We start from the raw sequence: 17,919 nt of genomic DNA, 5'->3' as shown, positions 1-17,919 counted from the left end.
ATAAGAGCAGAGCTCTGCCCTGGCAGCTAGGAGCCCCTCTTCCTGGGAAGCCTCAGGGAGCTGCAAGCTCTCCCCAGGCAGGTGGGAAGCTGAATCCCTGAGGAGAGAGACAGGTTTCCTGCACACAGAACTGCCCTGACTTAGTCAACAACAGGCTCTTGGAGCTCCCTCAGCAATTACTGCCTCACCACTCAGCTTCGTGGCTGGCCACTAATAATTTATTGCAAATGTCTCATTGCTCCAATAAGGCAGCCACTTCTCTACCTCTGAATTCCCTGCAGAGCGTAACACAGCTGGGCACCCCAGCTGGTCCTCATTAAAACCCTTCCAGCCCTGAATCTTCCCCCCTCCCTTCGCTCCCATCTCCAGCCCTGCTCTCCAGCAGCCGGCACAGGACATTCACTTCTCCTCATTTTTAAGGGCTGGATTGCCAGGTGCCAGTGCCGGAAGGGCAGATGAGAGCCTCTGAGTCTGTAGATCTGACTGGTAGCCTGGTGAAATCTACCAGGGCCATCTATAGGCAAAGAGGGAATTGCTATTAGCAAATTCTCTAACTAGCATTCTCTTTATTGTCCTCCTGTGGAAGATACTCATTTGTAACATTTTGAGTCAGATCATGCAGAACTGACTGTAAGAACATTGCTCAGGAAGGGACTCTAGCCGGAGCCACTCAGCTTCCCTGGTTTTGATTTCCTTCCGAATAAAAAGTAGAGATAGCTATGCATTACTGTGGTCAGGTGACTAAACCAGCCCTCCATTCTACATTTCTGTGCAATATTGGACCATCTCGTCCATCTGTGTGCAAAACAGTGAAAGACTCAAGGTTCCCATCCTGGCTTTGGCACTTATTAGCTGGTTGGTGCTGAGAAGTCACTTAAATCTTTCTGAACTAATATTCTCACCTGTGAAATGGGCAAAATAATATCTTCACCACATAGATGGTGTGAGATTTAAATGAGATACCACGTGTGAGCAGGATTGCTGAACTGTAAGTTTAGTTCAGTCGCTCAGTCATGTCCGACTCCTTGCGACCCCATGAATTGCAGCATGCCAGGCCTCCCTGTCCATCACCAATTCCCGGAGTTCACTCAAACTCACATCCATCGAGTCAGTGATGCCATCCAGCCATCTCATCCTCTGTCGTCCCCTTTTCCTCCTGCCCCCAATCCCTCCCAGCAACAGAGTCTTTTCCAATGAGTCAACTCTTCACATGAGGTGGCCAAAGTACTGGAGTTTCAGCTTTAGCATCATTCCTTCCAAAGAACACCCAGGGCTGATCTCCTTTAGAATGGACTGGTTGGATCTCCTTGCAGTCCAAGGGACTCTCAAGAGTCTTCTCCAACACCACAGTTCAAAAGCATCAATTCTTCAGCACTCAGCTTTCTTCACAGTCCAACTCGCACATCCATACATGACCACTGGAAAAACCATAGCCTTGACTAGACGGACCTTTGTTGGCAAAGTAACGTCTCTGCTTTTCAATATGCTATCTAGGTTGGTCATAACTTTTCTTCCAAGGAGTGTCTTTTAATTTCATGGCTGCAGTCACCATCGCTAAACTGTAAAGTAGTATCCAAATGTTACTGATTATTAACAGATAATAATGACTATGATAAATACAAACCTTCTAAATAAGCAAATATAGGGGACCACAGTAATACAAAAAAGACCATTGCTGATGGATTTGCTGGTAACTCGTGCCTGCCCAGGGAGACAGGCTGCCCTGGAATTGCCTCTTGTGTGGAGACTTAGAGCAGAGGAGTAAATGCTGATCTCAGGATGGAGGATGGAGGTTAGGGCTCTCAGAACACAGGGTGAGACTGCCTCCCACCTGATGGGGCCCCTCCCACGTTGCTTCTGCAATTTGGCAGCAGACTCCCAGCAACCAACTTCCCCAGGTGACGATACCACAGTAAATCGTGGCCCTTATTTTTTAAGCACTTCCTGCAAAGGAAGCAAACCCTCCAGAAATGAATCTTCATTTGTACTACCCCTCAAAAAATGCTAATAAACTCATGAAAAAAAGTTGTGTTATTGCTAAATGCTAATTGCATTTCCTTGGGTAAGCACCATAAAAAATTCATTGCCGTTTTTAGAAACAAGATGCCAACTGCATTTTAATTGCTAGAGAGGAGAGAGTCAGGGAGAAGCTTAACCAGGAAAATGCTAACTGGGCAGAAACTCAGAAAGACGTCTCCCTAAGCCAGAAAACCCAGTCCTGAAACAAGAGCTGAGGAGAGATAGGTCCTGTGGGCCGCCAGACCCTCCCTGAGGGAGCACCGACTCGGTGGCCCTCAGACATGCAGCATCAGAGCACCTGGATATCTGGAGCGTTCTGTTTGTTGCCAATCATGACGTAGATTTAACAAATGTAGTCGCTCAGTCGTGTCCAACTCTTTGTGACCCCATGGACTGTAGCCCTCCAGGCTCCTCTGTTCATGAAATTTTCCAGGCAAGAATATTGGAGTGGATTGCCATTCTCTTCTCCAGGGGATCTTCCCAACCCAAGGACGGAACCTGGGTCTCCTGCATTGGGGCCAGATTCTTTACCTTTGAAGCTACTAGGGAAGTCCTGACAAATGTAAAGAAGTACATAAATAAGCACTAGAGAGATGAGCTCCAGAGGTTTAAGAAACATGCATGGGAGGAAATTATTCTACTACCACCTTCCCGTGGGCGTGAGAGAGAGAGAAGGCGGGAATGCGACGAGGAGACGGAGACCATATTTTGCTTTAATACCGGAAGTCCTGGACCAGTTCACAGAACTGTCATTTTAAAACCTCCCCACCATTCCAATGCCGACCAGAGTATTCTTACAGTGGTCTCCTGCCCTACTGCAGCAGAACCAGCCAGAGCCAAGTGAGAGCAGGGAGCAGGTGAGATCCACAGCGAGTGAGGAGGATCCTGACTCCATGGGCTGAACCTGGGCTGACCCAGTCTTGACCCCATCTGCCCAGGAGCTTCCCAGTCTGGGTCTCTGGGGAGCCACTTCCCCGACCTGAGAGTTCGGAGAAGGCAGGCCTAGGGCAGGCTTGAGCGTCCTCCCAAAGATGTGCACAGGACCACAGAGGGGATGGGGCAGAAGGGCAGGCTCCTCGCTGCCACTGACAGTCTCTTCCTCTCCAGCTGCTCCCCGTGCCCCAGCCCTCTGCTCCCCCATCTTCCCAGCCCCGTCCCAGCTTCTCTCCCATCCTTGAGGACCTCCGCTGAGACACAGAGACTGGAAATCAGGGCCCACGGAGACAGGCACAGTGGCCTGGAGGCCGGCTGGTGGGTGGTGACTGTCTTCTGTGCACTGAAAAGAGATCCATGCCTCCTGCATCTGAGGCTGCTGCTTCTCCATCTAGTGGACCTGCCAGAGAGCCCAGGAAACATGAGGCTGGTGTGTAGTGAGATGGAGAAAACCAATCAATATGACTGGGGAAGGGAGTCCTGGGCCGAAGGAGAAAGGAGCTGATCCACAGCGTGGCTCCTCCCTCCATGAGCCAAGCAGCTAGCATTTTAATAGATCACTTATTTTATATATAGCTGTGTGTATATGTCCGAAAGAATCTTAAAAAGAGTGAATATACATGTCTGTATAACAGATTCACTTTGTTGTACACTTGAAACCAACACATTACTGTAAATAACTATACTCCAAAAACATTTTTTTTTAAACATCACTTAACCACTCAGCTCCTTCATTTACACTTCTATCAAACAGGACTAGCATATCTGTTTCTCTAGGGTTTTTGTAAGGTTTGAATGAGAAGATGGATACATAGGTGTCCTGTAAACTCTACAAAGTGTATTATCCACTACCTGCCCTGAGCCCAGCTTTGCAGAAAGATGCACGCCCTGCATTTGTAAAGGACTTTATACAAATCACATGCTCTTGTTCTCTCACTTGCCTCTCCCACTGTAAGGATGAAGTGGAGAGGTTGGCTCAGGACCACACAAAATGAATTAGTTGCTGAAACCAGACAGCTAGATGCTGGGCTCTCTCCCTAGTACAGGGAGGGCAGGCAGGACCAGGGAAGAGTAATGGACATAGATAAATGCATCATAACACTTGGGTCACTCACTCCAAGCCTAGAGCTGGGCAGGCCTTATTTCATGTAATCTTCACATATCACAGCATATAAGACAGACTGGATGGTTATAACCAGGACACTGAAGTTTACCAAGCTTAGGAATCTGGGCTACAAACTCGGGTCGATTCTTCCCGAGTGAATGCTTAAACTGATAGAATGGATTCAGTTGTCACAAGCATTACTTCCTCTGAAACCTTCCCCCGCCCCCAGCAGGGCCCAGGCCTAAGGGGCGAGAATCACGGTTTCCGAGGGTTGGGTCTTTCACAAACTGGTCTTCTCCACTTGCCCCCACTCACCTGCGCCGCCGTGTCCTGAATCCAGTCCAGGAACTCGGCAACCTTGGCGTAGACTCCGGGGTGGCTGGGTTCTGCGCAGCCGTGTCCCCAGCTGACCACCCCCACCAGGCGCCACGTGCCCTCGTCCAGGCACACCAGGGGACCCCCGCTGTCCCCCTGAGGGATCCAGCCACCAGACACAGAGAAGCGGGCAGTTAAGTCCCTCCTGGTGGAGAGGCGCCAGCGTGCTCCCCGCCCCCACCCCAGGCTGGGCGCGCACCCTGCACTCCAAGCCGTCCTGCTTCCAGGATGAATCCCGTCTCGCCTCACCCCTCCTTGACCCTCACTGCGCTGCCCACTTGCCTGGGCTCTTCCTCTGCTACCAGAGAAGACGTCAGCCAGGCGCCCAGCCCGCAGCCCCCGCCCCGCACCAGGCCCTCGGCCGCACCTGGCACGCATCCGCCCTCCCATCGAGGTAGCCGGCACACAGCATGCGGGGCGTCAGGGCCCCGCTGTACACGCAAGAGCTGTTGCAGAGCTGGGTGCTGAGCAGAGGGACCACGGAGTCCTGGAGCACGTCGGAGCTGCGGGCTGCAGGGAGGTAGATGGGAGGGTCACAGACGGAGGCGGGAGAGGCGGAGGCGCTAGAGGGCGGACCCCCGGGACATGGAAGCCCAGGACTCTGGCCAGGAGGGTCTATCAGACTTGGAGGGGAGGGGTATGCATCACACATACACCCTGATGCTGAGGTCCTGGCACTCCTGGGAGGCGGGGAGGGAGAAGAAAGGGCCTGGGTTTCGGGGAAAATACCAGTTTGTTCTCCCAGAAGGACCCTGGGGCCCCCCGTCTGACCGAGGGTGATGCCAGAGGAGAAGGGGGCTCGTGCTGCCCTGTGGCCAGGGAGGAGGAGGCTGTGGTGCCTCACTTCTGGGGAAAGATGCCTCCCCTTCCACCCCCAACCCCCCATCCTGTGCACCCAGGGCCCTGGGAGCTGACTCACTGTGGCCGGGATCAGTGTGGCCCCAGCCAGACACCCAGCACTCCGAGCCCCTCGGAAAATCCCGCTCTTTGGTCGGCAGGCACACGGCGCCCACGGTGTCTGCGGAGAGGCAGTGGTCCCGGGCCCCACTCAGGCTCCTCCTCTCTGCCCCCGAGCCTGGGCGCAAGGACCAAGGCCAGCCAGTCCTCTTCGCCCCTTTCTTCAAACAGTCCTAGTTCCAGCTTCCCGCATGGCTGTGCGGGCCAGGCTCTGTACCACCTGGGAATCACCATTCACGCAGAGGACTGTGTGGAAACTGCTGTGTACCTGGCGTTCTAGGCTGGGCGGGGTACACGTGATACCCCACCTGGGACCGATGAGGGATGGAAACTTGTGCTGGGCGCTTGTACTAACCTCTCCTAATGAGGCCCTGTTTGGATTTTCCCCAGGGTGTCTAGATCCTCTTGGGACATGGTTCCAAAACTATGGGACCTGTTCTATGGGTGGGTGCGAACCTGATTTTACAGAGTGTATAGACCTGCCATTAGATAAACACCACTTCACTGGGAGAAAGTATTTCCTCTTCGTTTCTCTTTCAGCCCCTCTGCAATGAGGAGAGAGAGACTGTCTGGGCTGCTCTGTGCCTCTCTGGACTTCCATCCTCCCCTTCTAAGCACAGAGAGAGCAGCCTGAGTCAGTAGTTCCGCAGAGTACAGTGCCAAGCTGGGACTTGAGCACTGTTTTGCTTCCAGTCTGTACATTTTTGTGGTGGTTATATTCACTCTAAGTCATAAGGTCTCCAGTCTGGTGGAAGCCTCAAATTTCCCTTTAAGTATATTTAAGTCAATTTAGAAGCATTAGCTGTTGAACAACAGTGCAGAGAGCACTCGTATATGGTAGACTCTGTAAACAGTATAGAGCAACATGTGTTGCTGGGGATACCCCAACAGGAACCAATGGAAGGGAGGACTGCTGAGTGTGTATGAGTGTGTGTGTGGTGTGAGAGTAAGCATGCACAGGAGTAGGTGTGCCTGTGTACTCATGTGAGCCTTGCACGAGTGTGTGAGGGCATGCACAGGTGTGCGTGCATGCCTGGCATATGCATGCGGACGAGAGAGCTGGCCTTCGAGGGCAGACACTGTGGAGGAGATGCCCTGCCTGGGAACTGTTTGCCTCCTGAGCTGGAAAAGAGTCACTTCCCTCATCTGTACACACCTGCCTCAGCTCCCTGACAGGCTTGTTATGAGGATGGGGAGGTAAAAGGGTTGTTACAAGGATGGGGGGTTGGGTGAAAGGATATTTGGTAAAGTAAGTCTTGTTAACCATAACATGGTGCTACTTATTAACTGTTATCCTATTAATTACATGTGCTGTGTGCTAAGTTGCTTCAGTCGTGTCCGACTCTTTGCAACCCTATGGACTGTAGCCCACCAGGCTCCTCTGTCCATGGGATTCTCTGGGCAAGAATACTGGAATGGGTAGCCATTCCCTCCTCCAGGGGATATTCCCTACCCAGGAATCAAACCTGTGTCTCTTACATCTCCTGCATTGGCAGGCGGGTTCTTTACTACTGGGGCCACATAAGAAGCCCAGTAACTATATAGTTAACTATTATCCATCCTAACCCGGCTGGGACCTGGCACCAGCCTGGGAACTGGGTGGAGCAGCCTGCTGGAGATGGAGTCACTGGAAAGCTCTTCTGGGGACCTTGAGGCAAATCCCACCTGCCACCCAGCTATGAAAAGGGCCAGACCCTTTGTCCCCAAAAGAACATGTGGAAGAGTTGGTGCAAACCAAGGTCCCCGTGATGCCAGAATCCATGACGATCCCCAAGTGAAGTGACCATTGTAAGGTTTACAGCACCGGGGGGGTCTTAGGAACCCTCACGGCTCCCACCCTCCACCCCTCACTTCAGCCTCACCTGAGAAGTGCAGTGGGGTGCGGAGCTGCAGGAGGGCCACGTCATAGTCGTGGTTCTGGGCGCTGTACAGAGGGTGGGTGATGATCCGCTCCACCACAGCCCCCTGGTGTGGCCTGACTGTGCTGTGGCTGACCAGCCCCGCATGGACCCGCCAGCTGGACAGGCGGGACAGCCTGAAACTGCACACGAAGGCCTCACTGAGCCCAGGGGAAGGAGGGGCAGGAGACGCTGACATAGGTGAGATGGCAGGTGGAAGAAGCCACCAGCGAGGCAAGTTCCCAGGACCCAGGTCTTTTCAAATCTACCCCAGCATTTGGTAAGACACTGGGCATGCAGTAGGTGCTTAATAAATGCTCAGACCCTGATGGATTGAGAAGTGAGAGGCTATGGTCATCGGCCACTACTGCCTCCCTCCAGCATAACCCCCTCCAGGTTTTGCAACAGATAAGGAAGAGCCTCGTGTGGTATGAGAGCTCTAAGCTGAGTCAGCAAGGCTTCGCTCAGCACCGTCTCCCCGCTTCCTAGGTGTGGTCTCCCCGCTTCCTAGGTGTGGTCTCCCCGCTTCCTAGGTGTGATCACGAGGGAGCCACTTCCCCTCTCCTGGCCTCGGCTTCCTCGCTGTAACACGAGGGTTACACGACCTGCCCTGCCTTCCATCAAAGAAGATGGGCAGAGAACCCTTCCTTCCTTCCAACCAGTATTAAGTACCTACTGTATTTCAGGACTGTTCTAGGCTATGGGAACAAGGCAAGGGAAGTCCACAAAGGGATTCAGTGGTAAACAAGACTCTTGCCTGCCCCCATGGAGCTTCCAGCCTGAAGGGGAGGAAGGACATAAAGAATCACATGGAAACGGATTTAACTATGGTGCTGATAAACATTAAGAAGTACAGAGGACTATGAGTGGGAAAGCATTATAAAAACCTTAAAAACCAAATGAAGCCGAAGAACCAATGTTTGTATTATTACTGCCATTCCGGCAGGACTTTAACAGGGAGAATTTCACAAACATTCCGGGGCCCACTCGCACTGGACGTGGCAGGCAGACAGTTGGACATCTTATACAGGACATACCGACGGCTGACAGAAAAGGCCCCAGAGGCGCCCCCTCCCGTTTTGGGGGCCCCAGACTTGCCTGTGCGTGCAGTGCGCCGCGGTCACCACCCAGCGCGGGCCCAGCACGGAGGCCCCGCATGTGTGCCGGGAGCCCAGGGTCACGCTGGCCTGCCAGGGCCAGCGCCCGGGAGCCGCCGCCTGCCCGCCCACGATCCGGGAAGCCAGAGGCCTGGCCCCACACTCTGCAAACAGAGAAGCACCCGTGAGATGGACACAGAGGTGGCTGTCAGTACGGTGCTGTCTGCCGGGGAGTGTGGACGGCTCCCGTTTATCATTCCTGGTCCTAAGCATGGAGTGGAAAGGCCTTCTCGCTAAGGGAAGGACTGTGACTGCATCGTCCATGGAGCCACAGGACCTAAGAAAACGCCTGGGCCATAGGAGAGGTCAAATGGGGGCCTGTCGTGTGGGAAGATGACACGTGAAGATGGCTAGATGACTGGGAAGACGGGAGAAAGGAACTCCTTGCACTGTCTCCCACTTGGCCCCTAATTCCTTGCCCTCCTTAGATTGGGAAGCTGCTGGTCCCCCTTTGGGGTGCTCCGGAAGAAGGGGAGGGGGTGTCAGAGGCCAGGGCGGGGAGTGAGGCAAGGAGGTTGCCTGCCCAGGTCAGCAGCTGGTGGGGGACAGAATAGAGGCGTCCATGGGGCTCTGTTCTGGCAAAACTGTGTCTGCAGGTGTGTGGGTAGGCAAGACATCCCCCCAGACCCAGGCGAGCCTCCCACTGGGGCTCTTCCACCCCAGGGGCATGACAGAGACCTCCTTCTCCCACCGCCCCCTTCCCAGACCCGGGAGGGGACTCACCAGAGCACTTGAGGGAGACGATCTGACCAGAAGCACAGTGGTCCCTGCAAAACAGAGGCAGCGCCAGCAAGGAGCTGGACAGGGGCCCAGCCCGGCCCAACACCCCTCGGGGCCTGGAGGAGGGGGCGTTGTTGGGGGACAGCAGACAGGGCCACTCTGTGGCCACAGCTGTCTGCTTCCTGCCCCCACCCAAGCCTTCAGACCCCTCCTCGTAACAGGTCTCCAGGGAAGTAAGCAGGTTCTGCCTGACCATTCAGGGGGTTGATGAGGGCAGAGCCCAGAATTACAAATGGAGCATTGATGGATGTAAAAATTCAATAGTTCCCACTGAAGGCCCGGGTATGCTCAGAGTAGATAGGTGAGTACGGACATGGTCCTTCACCCTCTGTTCCAGCCCAAGCCGACTCCACTTAATCCAAGCCCTCTGCCCAGCGCTGTGTACTCACAGCCCGCCCTCCTCTCCCCTACTCTTTCTTAGCATAAACCTCCACTCCTTTTGGACCAAAGCTCTCTCCTCTTTGCTCATCTCTTGCCCCCAGCATCCAACGCCTGGATCCTCAGTTTCTAGTGATTTCCCAAACCCACAGCCCTCTGGCTCTCCTGGCCGAGTCTGTCCACGGCTGTTTCCTTTGCCTGTTCAGATATCTAAGGCAGGAGGGCTGCGTTCCCCTGATGGAGCATCAGGGGGCAGGAGTTGGGTCAGAGGGGCCAAGGTTCAGAGGGGACAGAAACAGTGGCTGCAGAGGTGAGAAGGCTTCAGAGCAGTGTTGAGAGGACTGCTGGAAAGCTTGAGGACGCCCACCCCCAGGATCAGGGGAAGGTCCGTTCCAGAACCCTCTCTTCTCTGGAGAGTCTCTGGGTTCCAAGCAGTCCACTATCTCTCTCCTGAGATACCAGAATCATCCAAATAAAGTGTGGCAGAGGTAAGGGGGACTAGTTTGGAGGCAAGAGCCTGGTTTCAAGACATGGTTTGGCCGATTATCAGTTCTGTGACCTTACCCAAGGCCCTTTACCTCACTGAGTCTCAGTTTCCCCATCTGTGAAATGGGAATAAGAGTACCATTTCAAATCCTCTGACAATAACACCCAATCCTGCCATTTTTGTGAGGGGCAAATAAATTATGTATATGGGCAGAACTCGTATGAAATGAAATATTCCTCTCTGTCGTCCTATCTTATGCCTCTGGTGTCCTCACCACTAGGCTCCCATGATAGGAAGACTTTTGTTGGGTTGTTCATGGAAGTGAGGGGCACCACTCAGTCCCACCCCCAAGCTCACCCCTTCCGGAGAAGCCCTACCTACGCTGCCACATCTCCTCCGGGAAGCCTTCCAGTCTAGGAGAGAGCTGAGCAAACTCCCTGGAACTGTTGAGCCTGACGTCAGACAGGTTCACCGCCTTGTGGTGAGTGAGTCTTGATAGGAAAGGGGAATAAAATGGGAGGAAATTGGCTTTAAATGGCAATATGAGAGAAGAGGGGTTAGTATAACAGAATGTACAGGAAATACTCTACCAGGGTAATGACTGAGCAAGACTTTGACAATGAATGACTTCTTCTGGGATTTATATTTTGTTGAAAAGCAAGGATGCCCAAAGGAGAGAAACAGGCTGCCATCATGCCCAGAGGCCAGGAGACGACAACATGACCTCTTGTCATTTCCTGAGTACTCTGAGGGTAGCAGGCAGGGTCTCCAAAGCCCCTCCCCGACCCACCCACCCTCCACCTTCCCCAGGCCCCAGGTCCAGCCCCAGTTACCTAAGATGTCCGAGGCTCCTGCAGACACGCACCCCCAGGGCAGAGCTCCAGCCCTCGTGGCACACCAGCAGCCAGTCTTGCCGGGCCCTCAGCTGTACTTCCAGTAAGAAGTCCTCAGAAGTGTTTATTCTGAAAGATACTGAGACCACGGCATGAAAGCCACTTCCCATCTGCAGCGGGATGGAGGAGCGGGACCCCTCAACCGTGGGGCCTGAAAAGGCCTTCATGATCGCCTGGGTCACCCAATGTCAGGCTCACTGTTCACCGGGGAGCCAGCCAATGCTGAGAACAAAAGAACCCCTCTCTCTGTGCTGCCCTTCAGGTTTGTGTTTAACCAAGCGCTTTTACACGTGCTCCATCACCAAGGGTCACAGCCGCCCAATGGCATGAGAACGCCCATCCTCCCCATTCTGCAGCAGGAAGTAAGGCACGAAGATCAAGCGACCTGCCCTAGGTCACAGGATCTGTAAGTGACGGAGCCAGGTCATCCGATTTCTGGAGAAGGCAATGGCACCCCACTCCACTATTCTTGCATGGAAAATCCCGTGGACGGAGGAGCCTGGTGGGCTACAGTCCACGGGGTCGCGAAGAGTCGGACACGACTGAGCGACTTCACTTTCACTTTTCACTTTCATGCTTTGGAGAAGGAAATGGCAACCCACTCCAGTGTTCTTGCCTGGAGAATCCCAGGGACGGGGGAGCCTGGTGGGCTGCCGTCTATGGGGTCACACAGAGTCGGACACGACTGAAGCGACTTAGCAGCAGCAGCAGCAGCATCCAATTTCAAATCTTGCGACAGTACTGGGGATGGTGCCCACTTACTGAGCGTCTGCTTTTTCCGGGCTCTATGGTAAGCTCCTTTACTCTATGCTCTTATTATGCTTACAGCTTCGCGCAGTAAATATTTTTATCTCCACTTCATGGAGAAGGACATGGAAGCTCAAAGAAGTAATGTATTCAGAGGCACACACAGCTAGCAAAGGTAGGCAAGCCGATCCTAAATAATTTCTGTAACTGATTCTAACCCCAGGCTTGGCAGCACCGTATCTTCTGACCCTCCACCCTTACCTGGAGGGGAGGGGAGAAAATTCAGGGGGGAGGATGGGGAGATAGTGTGGTGTGATGTTTCCAGCCTCTACAACTTTGCCGCTGGGTCAAGACCCGTGTCCACCACGCACTGGCCCCCAACACACACCTGGCTCCTCTTGCCCCGCATGGCAGGCTCCCTCTGTCCAAATGGCAAGTCGCCACCTCTCCTGGCAGCCTGGGTTTTTAGCTGTGCCTCCGCTAGGGATCAAAACAGTCCCCGGGGAGTGCTGAAAGCCCTGAATCAGAGATCAGCTCCTGGAGGCTGGACCAGGGCCTCACCCTCACAGCACAGGAGATGCAGGTGGATGACAGCAAACTGGAAAGATCCCAGTGCTGTGCAGGGGCCCTGGGCCTGGGGTTGGGGAGGGCAGTCTCCCCACCTTGGAGGTGTGGCTCACCTGTTCTGGGAATCGAGGGGAGCAGGGCTTCCTCACTGCTGGCCTCGGAGCAGTTCAAAGTCATCTCATCCTGCAGGGTTTCAGGAGTGGGCTGAGAGGCAGCTGGCCACAGATACAGCACTTCAGAAGACAAAGACAAGGAGACGGTCACAGAGAAGAGGCTGGGAAAGGAAGGGATTCCCCCAGGAGGGAGCCCAGGTACAGAACAAGACACCTGCTGCAGAGGGAGGCAAGGCAGCCTCTGGGGACTCCTCGTTACCACCCTGCTTTAGGCAGTCCCTCCCAACATGCAGAGAGGCATCACACTCTCTGTCTCATCTCTGTCTGTTTGTCTGTCTCTCTCTCGCACTGGGAAAGACCTCCAGGTGCAGCTTGACCAGGGCCTCCCTGGATCACCTGCTCAAGCACATTTCTCACTATAGGACGAAAACGTTCCTCTGCATAGAGCCCGAGGCCCTCTGGCTGGACCTGCATCCCATCTCCACTTGCTGTCAGAGTAGATGGAAAAGGCAGTCATCCCACCTGCCCTAGACACCCGCTCACTTCCTGTTCCTCTCTCCCAGCACCCCCAGAGTCCGTTCTTGTCCCTCCCCCAGCCACTGAATGTCCCAGCACTGACCTAGAAGCCAGGAGCCAACGCCTGCTCCAGCCAGCAGCCCCAGGGCTCCCAGTACCGCCCAGCAGCGCCACCCGGCACACCAGCGCCCTGCCCCAGACACTGTGGGGAGGGCAGAGGAGTGTCTGAGGGCCCTGCCCCTGCCCACCAGCCCACTGCACCCCGAGGGCCAGACAGCCACCAAGCGGCAGCAGGAATTTACCCCACTGCACCTGCCCACCTGCCCCTGACCCATTATCACGGGATGGGTGGGGGGCAGAGCTCCGATCACTGGAGCCTCAGAGCCCACTCAAGCCCCCAGGTGGGAAACAGAGAAAGCAGGTCCAGGACGGATAGTGAGAAAGCCTCTGGCCATCAGACATTTAAGGCTGACCGAGGAAGATCTGGGGAGAAGGAAGCTGGGGGGTGTGGGAAGATCGTCCCTTCACTGCCCCACCCTGTCATTCCCCCGTGGCCCAGTCTGGCCTACTGGGTTGCTGCTGGGTCTCAGGCCTCCGTAGCGGGTCTCCTGGCTCTGCAGATCCCGGCCCCTCCTCTGCATCCTGAGCCTCTGTGGGGGCTTGGCCATCCAGCATCGGGCTCTGTGGAAACAGCTGTCAGTCACTCACCAAGAAGAAAATCTCCGCCCAGCACAAGTCCCTCTCTAACTCCAGCCACACCCTCGCCACCACTTGCAAGTCTTTTTCCACCCTGGGGACTCAGTATGTGTCCCCATAGAGGCCCCTCGGGCCTCCCAGCTCTCCTGGAACCCCTTGCCCTACCCACCTTACTCTCACCCACCCAGTAAGTGGCACAGCAGACACCGAGCCTCGACTGGGCTGACTCCGAAGCCCACACTTTTCACCACCCCCTCACCAGCATGGAGGGCATCCACTGAATCCCTCAACATCCCTCATCAGACCCTAAGATCCCACCTTCATCTTTCCCTCCCATCTCAGAGGAAGAAGAGCTCCTCCCCAGTGAACCATGCAGTCACTCACCCAGTAAATAGTATTTAGCCCAAGTGGACAGGCCACGATGGGGGTGCTGTAAGGAGTTCAAGATAAATCAATGTGGACCTCCACTGCCACCAACCCAAAGAATCTGTGTGTGAGTCCTTGAAGGTAAGTTGTGTTCAGCGACAAAAGGGAAGTTCCATTCAGCTACCACTGGGATTTAAATGGACAACTTTCTTCTTATTGGGAAGATCAAGAAAGGCTCCCTGGAAGAGGCAGCCTTTGAGACAGGCCCTCATAGATGAATAGGGTTTGAAATGACATATATGGGCATTGGGTGTTCCAGGAAAAGGGTACTGAGGAGGCAAAGGAATGGGAGTAAGAAAGCTTAGGGGGGGTAGGTCAGACATTTGTCTGAAGTTCATAGTTCAAAGCCAGGTCTACAGCCTACTGTATGAACATGGTGACTCATCAGCCCTCCAAATTTTAATTTTCCCATTTATGAAATAAGAGTGATAACCCCTGCTTCGCGTTGAGTAGCCTCCCCTATCTAGCCTTGTCTCCATTCCTTCTCCAAGCCAGAGTGATCTTTCTAAAATGCAAACTTGAGCAAGCTAACCTCGTCTTCATAGCACCCAGTAGGTCTCTGTAGCCTTCAGGAGAAGCACCCTGGCATGACTCGCAGCATCTTCTGTGATCTCACCCTCCTCAGCTCTCCATCCTCACCTGCCAGCACTCCATCCTCACCTGCCAGCACTTACTCCTCCACAGCAGGACTCGGGGTCATGTTAACACACGCCTTCACACACTCTCACTCCACGAAGGCATGGCGACTGCTCTCCCCTTCCACACACTGACCCCTAGGACCCTTCAAGACTCAGCTTAAGTGCCATCTTTTCAGGAAGCTTTCTTCAACCCTCAGGGCACCTGTTGCGACCCTATATTATGCTCCTTGACTTGTCTTTCTCTCTCCCCTTTCTCTCTGGTCTAGGATCCCAGGGTCTGGCTCACTAGCACAAAGTGGGAATTCGGTTAATGCACATTGAATAGAAGGAAGGAAAGAAAGAAGAAAGGAAGGCAGAGAAAGAAAGAGGAAGGGAAGGAGGAAGGAAGAAACTAAACAGATTATGTGGCTGAAAGGGTTTTATAAAGTAAAACACAAATATTAAGTAGAATAATATATTAATAGTGTGTTAGTTGTTCAGTGATGTCTGACTCTTGTGACCCCATGGACTGCAGCCCCCCAGGCTCCTCTGTCCGTGGAATTCTCCAGGCAAGAATACTGGAGTGGGTTGCCATTTCCTTCTCCAGGGGATCTTCCTGACCCAGGGATCGAATCCAGGTCTCCTGCATTGCAGGCAGATTCTTTACCATCAGAGCCACCAGGGAACCCCAATGTATTAATTAGAAATATGTAAAAGCTATGGATCCTTTCTTCAATGAAATTAGACTCCAGTCAAGTTGAAAGAGTCCCTAAAGTTGAAGTGATGCCCATCTCCCCTGCAAACCGCCTTCCCATGTCAACAGGCTTGGTCTGGAGAGAATTCCAGGGCACGCTCAGCCTTTTTTCCTGTCTCAGATCAAGGGAGCCTGGCTTGACATTCAGCCTTTGCACAAACTGGCCTCACCTGGGACGCTGCCCCAACTCAACACTCACCTGTCCAGGCTCCCGTGGTAGCCTGCAAAAATGGTCTTTAATGACACAGGTCCTCCTTTTGAGTAATAATGATTTACTGAGTCACCTATGGGCAAAGCGCCTGGCTTAGCCATATGGGGGATGAGAGAGGGAACTAGATGTCAGCCCCCAGGGAAAATGAAACCAGAAAGCTGGCCACACAGGGCCCCCTCTAGGATCCAGCCTGTGCACCAGAGCTGCCAGAGGCAAAAGGAAAGGAGGGTGGCAGAGGATGAGATGGTTGGATGGCACCACTGATTCAACGGACATAAAATTGGGCAAACTCTGGGAGATGCTGAGGGACAGGGAGGCCTGGCGTGCTGCAGTCCATGGGGCTGCAAGAAGTTAGACTCGACTTGGCCACTGAACAACAAAGAAGCCCAAGGGTGGAGTCAAAGGTGGGGTTGAAAGAGAGAGAGGCCAGAACAGGGTTTGGCCTTACCATGTGGGTCAGTGGCACCGATGGAAGCCTGGGGGTCTGCTAGGCAACGTCCTGGCTCTGTTCTTGGATCAGCATTGATTAAATAGCCTGGCCAGCTTGGTTGGAGGCTGAGATCTCCCTGCTTCACACATGGCTCCTCCCTTCATCTCCCTACACACACACAAGAGAGAGACAATGAACTCTGCTCAGAAACCATGAATAGACCCCTTGTTGCAGGAAAAGGGGGCCAAGGGCTAGGCTGGGCTGGGCAGCCCCAGCCCCTCCCATCTGCTAACTGGAAGCTTAGAAACAGAGAAAAAGGTTACAAGGAGGAGGGGAAGCCAGCTCCTGTTGCTTAGCAACCAGATCCCTTGTGCCAAAAAGTGTGCCCCATGCATGCTGGCATAATACACCCCCCACCCCCTTCCTGCTGACAGGGCTGTATTCAGGAGACTGACATCAGCATTTGCTGAAATGTTTCTGAGCCCTGCGGATGAGATCTCACCTCTGTGTGGGTTGGCTTCCCCAGCTGTCTGGGGCTGTCTCCTGCTGCAGTTGGGATGATGACGGGGACTCTGCCACCTCTCTTCTCCAGGCTGCACTTGTCACCCCAATGCCAGGGAAATGGGCCCTCTCTGCCTCACTGCCCTGGGAACCAGGTGCTAGAGGAGACTTCAGTGCCATGTTGCTTCAAAGCACAAGAGGTCTAAACACACCTGGCAGCCACATCTGTTTAGCCAAGGAGGCAGAAGAGGTCCCAGGGAAGGGAAACGCTAGTGTGGCTCCTCCTCCTCCAACGCCTCTCAAAGAGGCCTCAGATGGGACAGCTAAGAAGACGGGGTTACAGTCAGCCTTCATCCAACCCCAGTTCTGCTCCTTCCCTTACCCAGCCTCTCCTGTGAAGTTATGATCTTAGTACCTGCCTCATAGAGCTGATGCTGGAATTAAATGAGTTACTGGGTATCAAACTCTTAGCTATTGAAGATAAAACTTTTAGCAGACTTCCTTGGTGGTACAGTGGATGAGAATCCGGTCTGCCAATGAAGGGGACATGGGTTCCATCCCTGGACAGGGAAGATCCCACGTGCCGTGGAATAACTAAGCCCATGTGCCTCACTACTGAAGCCTGAGCCTGTGCCCCACAACAGGAGAAGCCACCCCACAACGAGAAGCCTACACTCCACAATCACTGCAACTAGAGAAGGCCCAGGAGTAGCAAGGAAGACCCAGTACAACCAAAATACATAAATACTTGGTCTTTTAAATATATTTTTAAAAATCTTGTAGCTTTATATGTAGTGTCGGACATAGACTCTGTGTAAATATTAGCTGCTATTAAGGTATCATCATTCTCATCATCACACAGAAATCTCCACACACAACACGATGAAGAGACAGAGGTCAGTCCCAGAAGCAGGAGGAGAACACGATGGCTGGAGCTGAGAAGCCCTTGGCCAGGCACTGATACTTCAGCCTACATACATGAATACTTAATGTGTGTCAGGAACTAACCTGGGCCTGGGGAATGATAAGCCACAGTTCGGAGCATGCAGGCTGGGAGGAGAGATGGGAACAGATATAAAGAATTGTTTTTGTGAAAAGTGAAATAATGGAGGCATGAACACAGAGGTACAGGAGAATGAAGGGCTAGCTTACTCCTTACCCAGAGGACCCAGAGAGAGCTTCACAATGGAGGAGATATTTGAGCTGAATTTCTGAAAAATGAGAAGGCTGCTGCTGCTAAGTCGCTTCAGTCGTGTCCGACTCTGTGCGACCCCACAGACGGCAGCCCACCAGGCTCCCCTGTGCCTGGGATTCTCCAGGCAAAAACACTGGAGTGGGTTGCCATTTCCTTCTCCAATG

The 17,919-nt window shown here is 53.5% G+C and overlaps 1 protein-coding gene across 1 annotated transcript; it reads right to left on the bottom strand.

Annotated features, from left to right (window-relative positions):
- Positions 1-1,472: 1,472 nt before the first annotated feature.
- Positions 1,473-16,211, bottom strand: TMPRSS5 (transmembrane serine protease 5). Its single transcript, XM_006060193.4, has 13 exons — positions 16,078-16,211; positions 13,495-13,606; positions 13,029-13,127; positions 12,410-12,529; positions 10,923-11,061; positions 10,467-10,580; positions 9,168-9,211; positions 8,386-8,548; positions 7,252-7,430; positions 5,352-5,450; positions 4,800-4,942; positions 4,373-4,528; positions 1,473-3,352 (listed from the first exon to the last, which is right to left on the bottom strand). The coding sequence occupies exons 1-13, from the start codon at positions 16,078-16,080 to the stop codon at positions 3,344-3,346; spliced, it is 1,380 nt and encodes a 459-aa protein (XP_006060255.4). The 5' UTR covers positions 16,081-16,211; the 3' UTR covers positions 1,473-3,343.
- Positions 16,212-17,919: the final 1,708 nt, after the last annotated feature.

The sequence above is a fragment of the Bubalus bubalis genome, chromosome 16, assembly GCF_019923935.1.
Source record: "Bubalus bubalis isolate 160015118507 breed Murrah chromosome 16, NDDB_SH_1, whole genome shotgun sequence".
NCBI lineage: Eukaryota > Metazoa > Chordata > Mammalia > Artiodactyla > Bovidae > Bubalus > Bubalus bubalis.
Note: the sequence above shows the minus strand (reverse complement) of the source record. Positions and strands in the feature narration are given on the sequence as shown.

What these genes read in the sequence shown, in the direction of transcription:
- TMPRSS5 (XM_006060193.4), bottom strand. An exon ending in TGAGACCCAGCAGCAACCCA is followed by an intron (nt 13,128 to 13,494) that starts GTAGGCCAGACT and finishes CCCTCCCCACAG; the next exon opens with TGTCTGGGGCAGGGCGCTGG. An exon ending in AGGAGCCTCGGACATCTTAG is followed by an intron (nt 10,581 to 10,922) that starts GTAACTGGGGCT and finishes TTTCCTATCAAG; the next exon opens with ACTCACTCACCACAAGGCGG.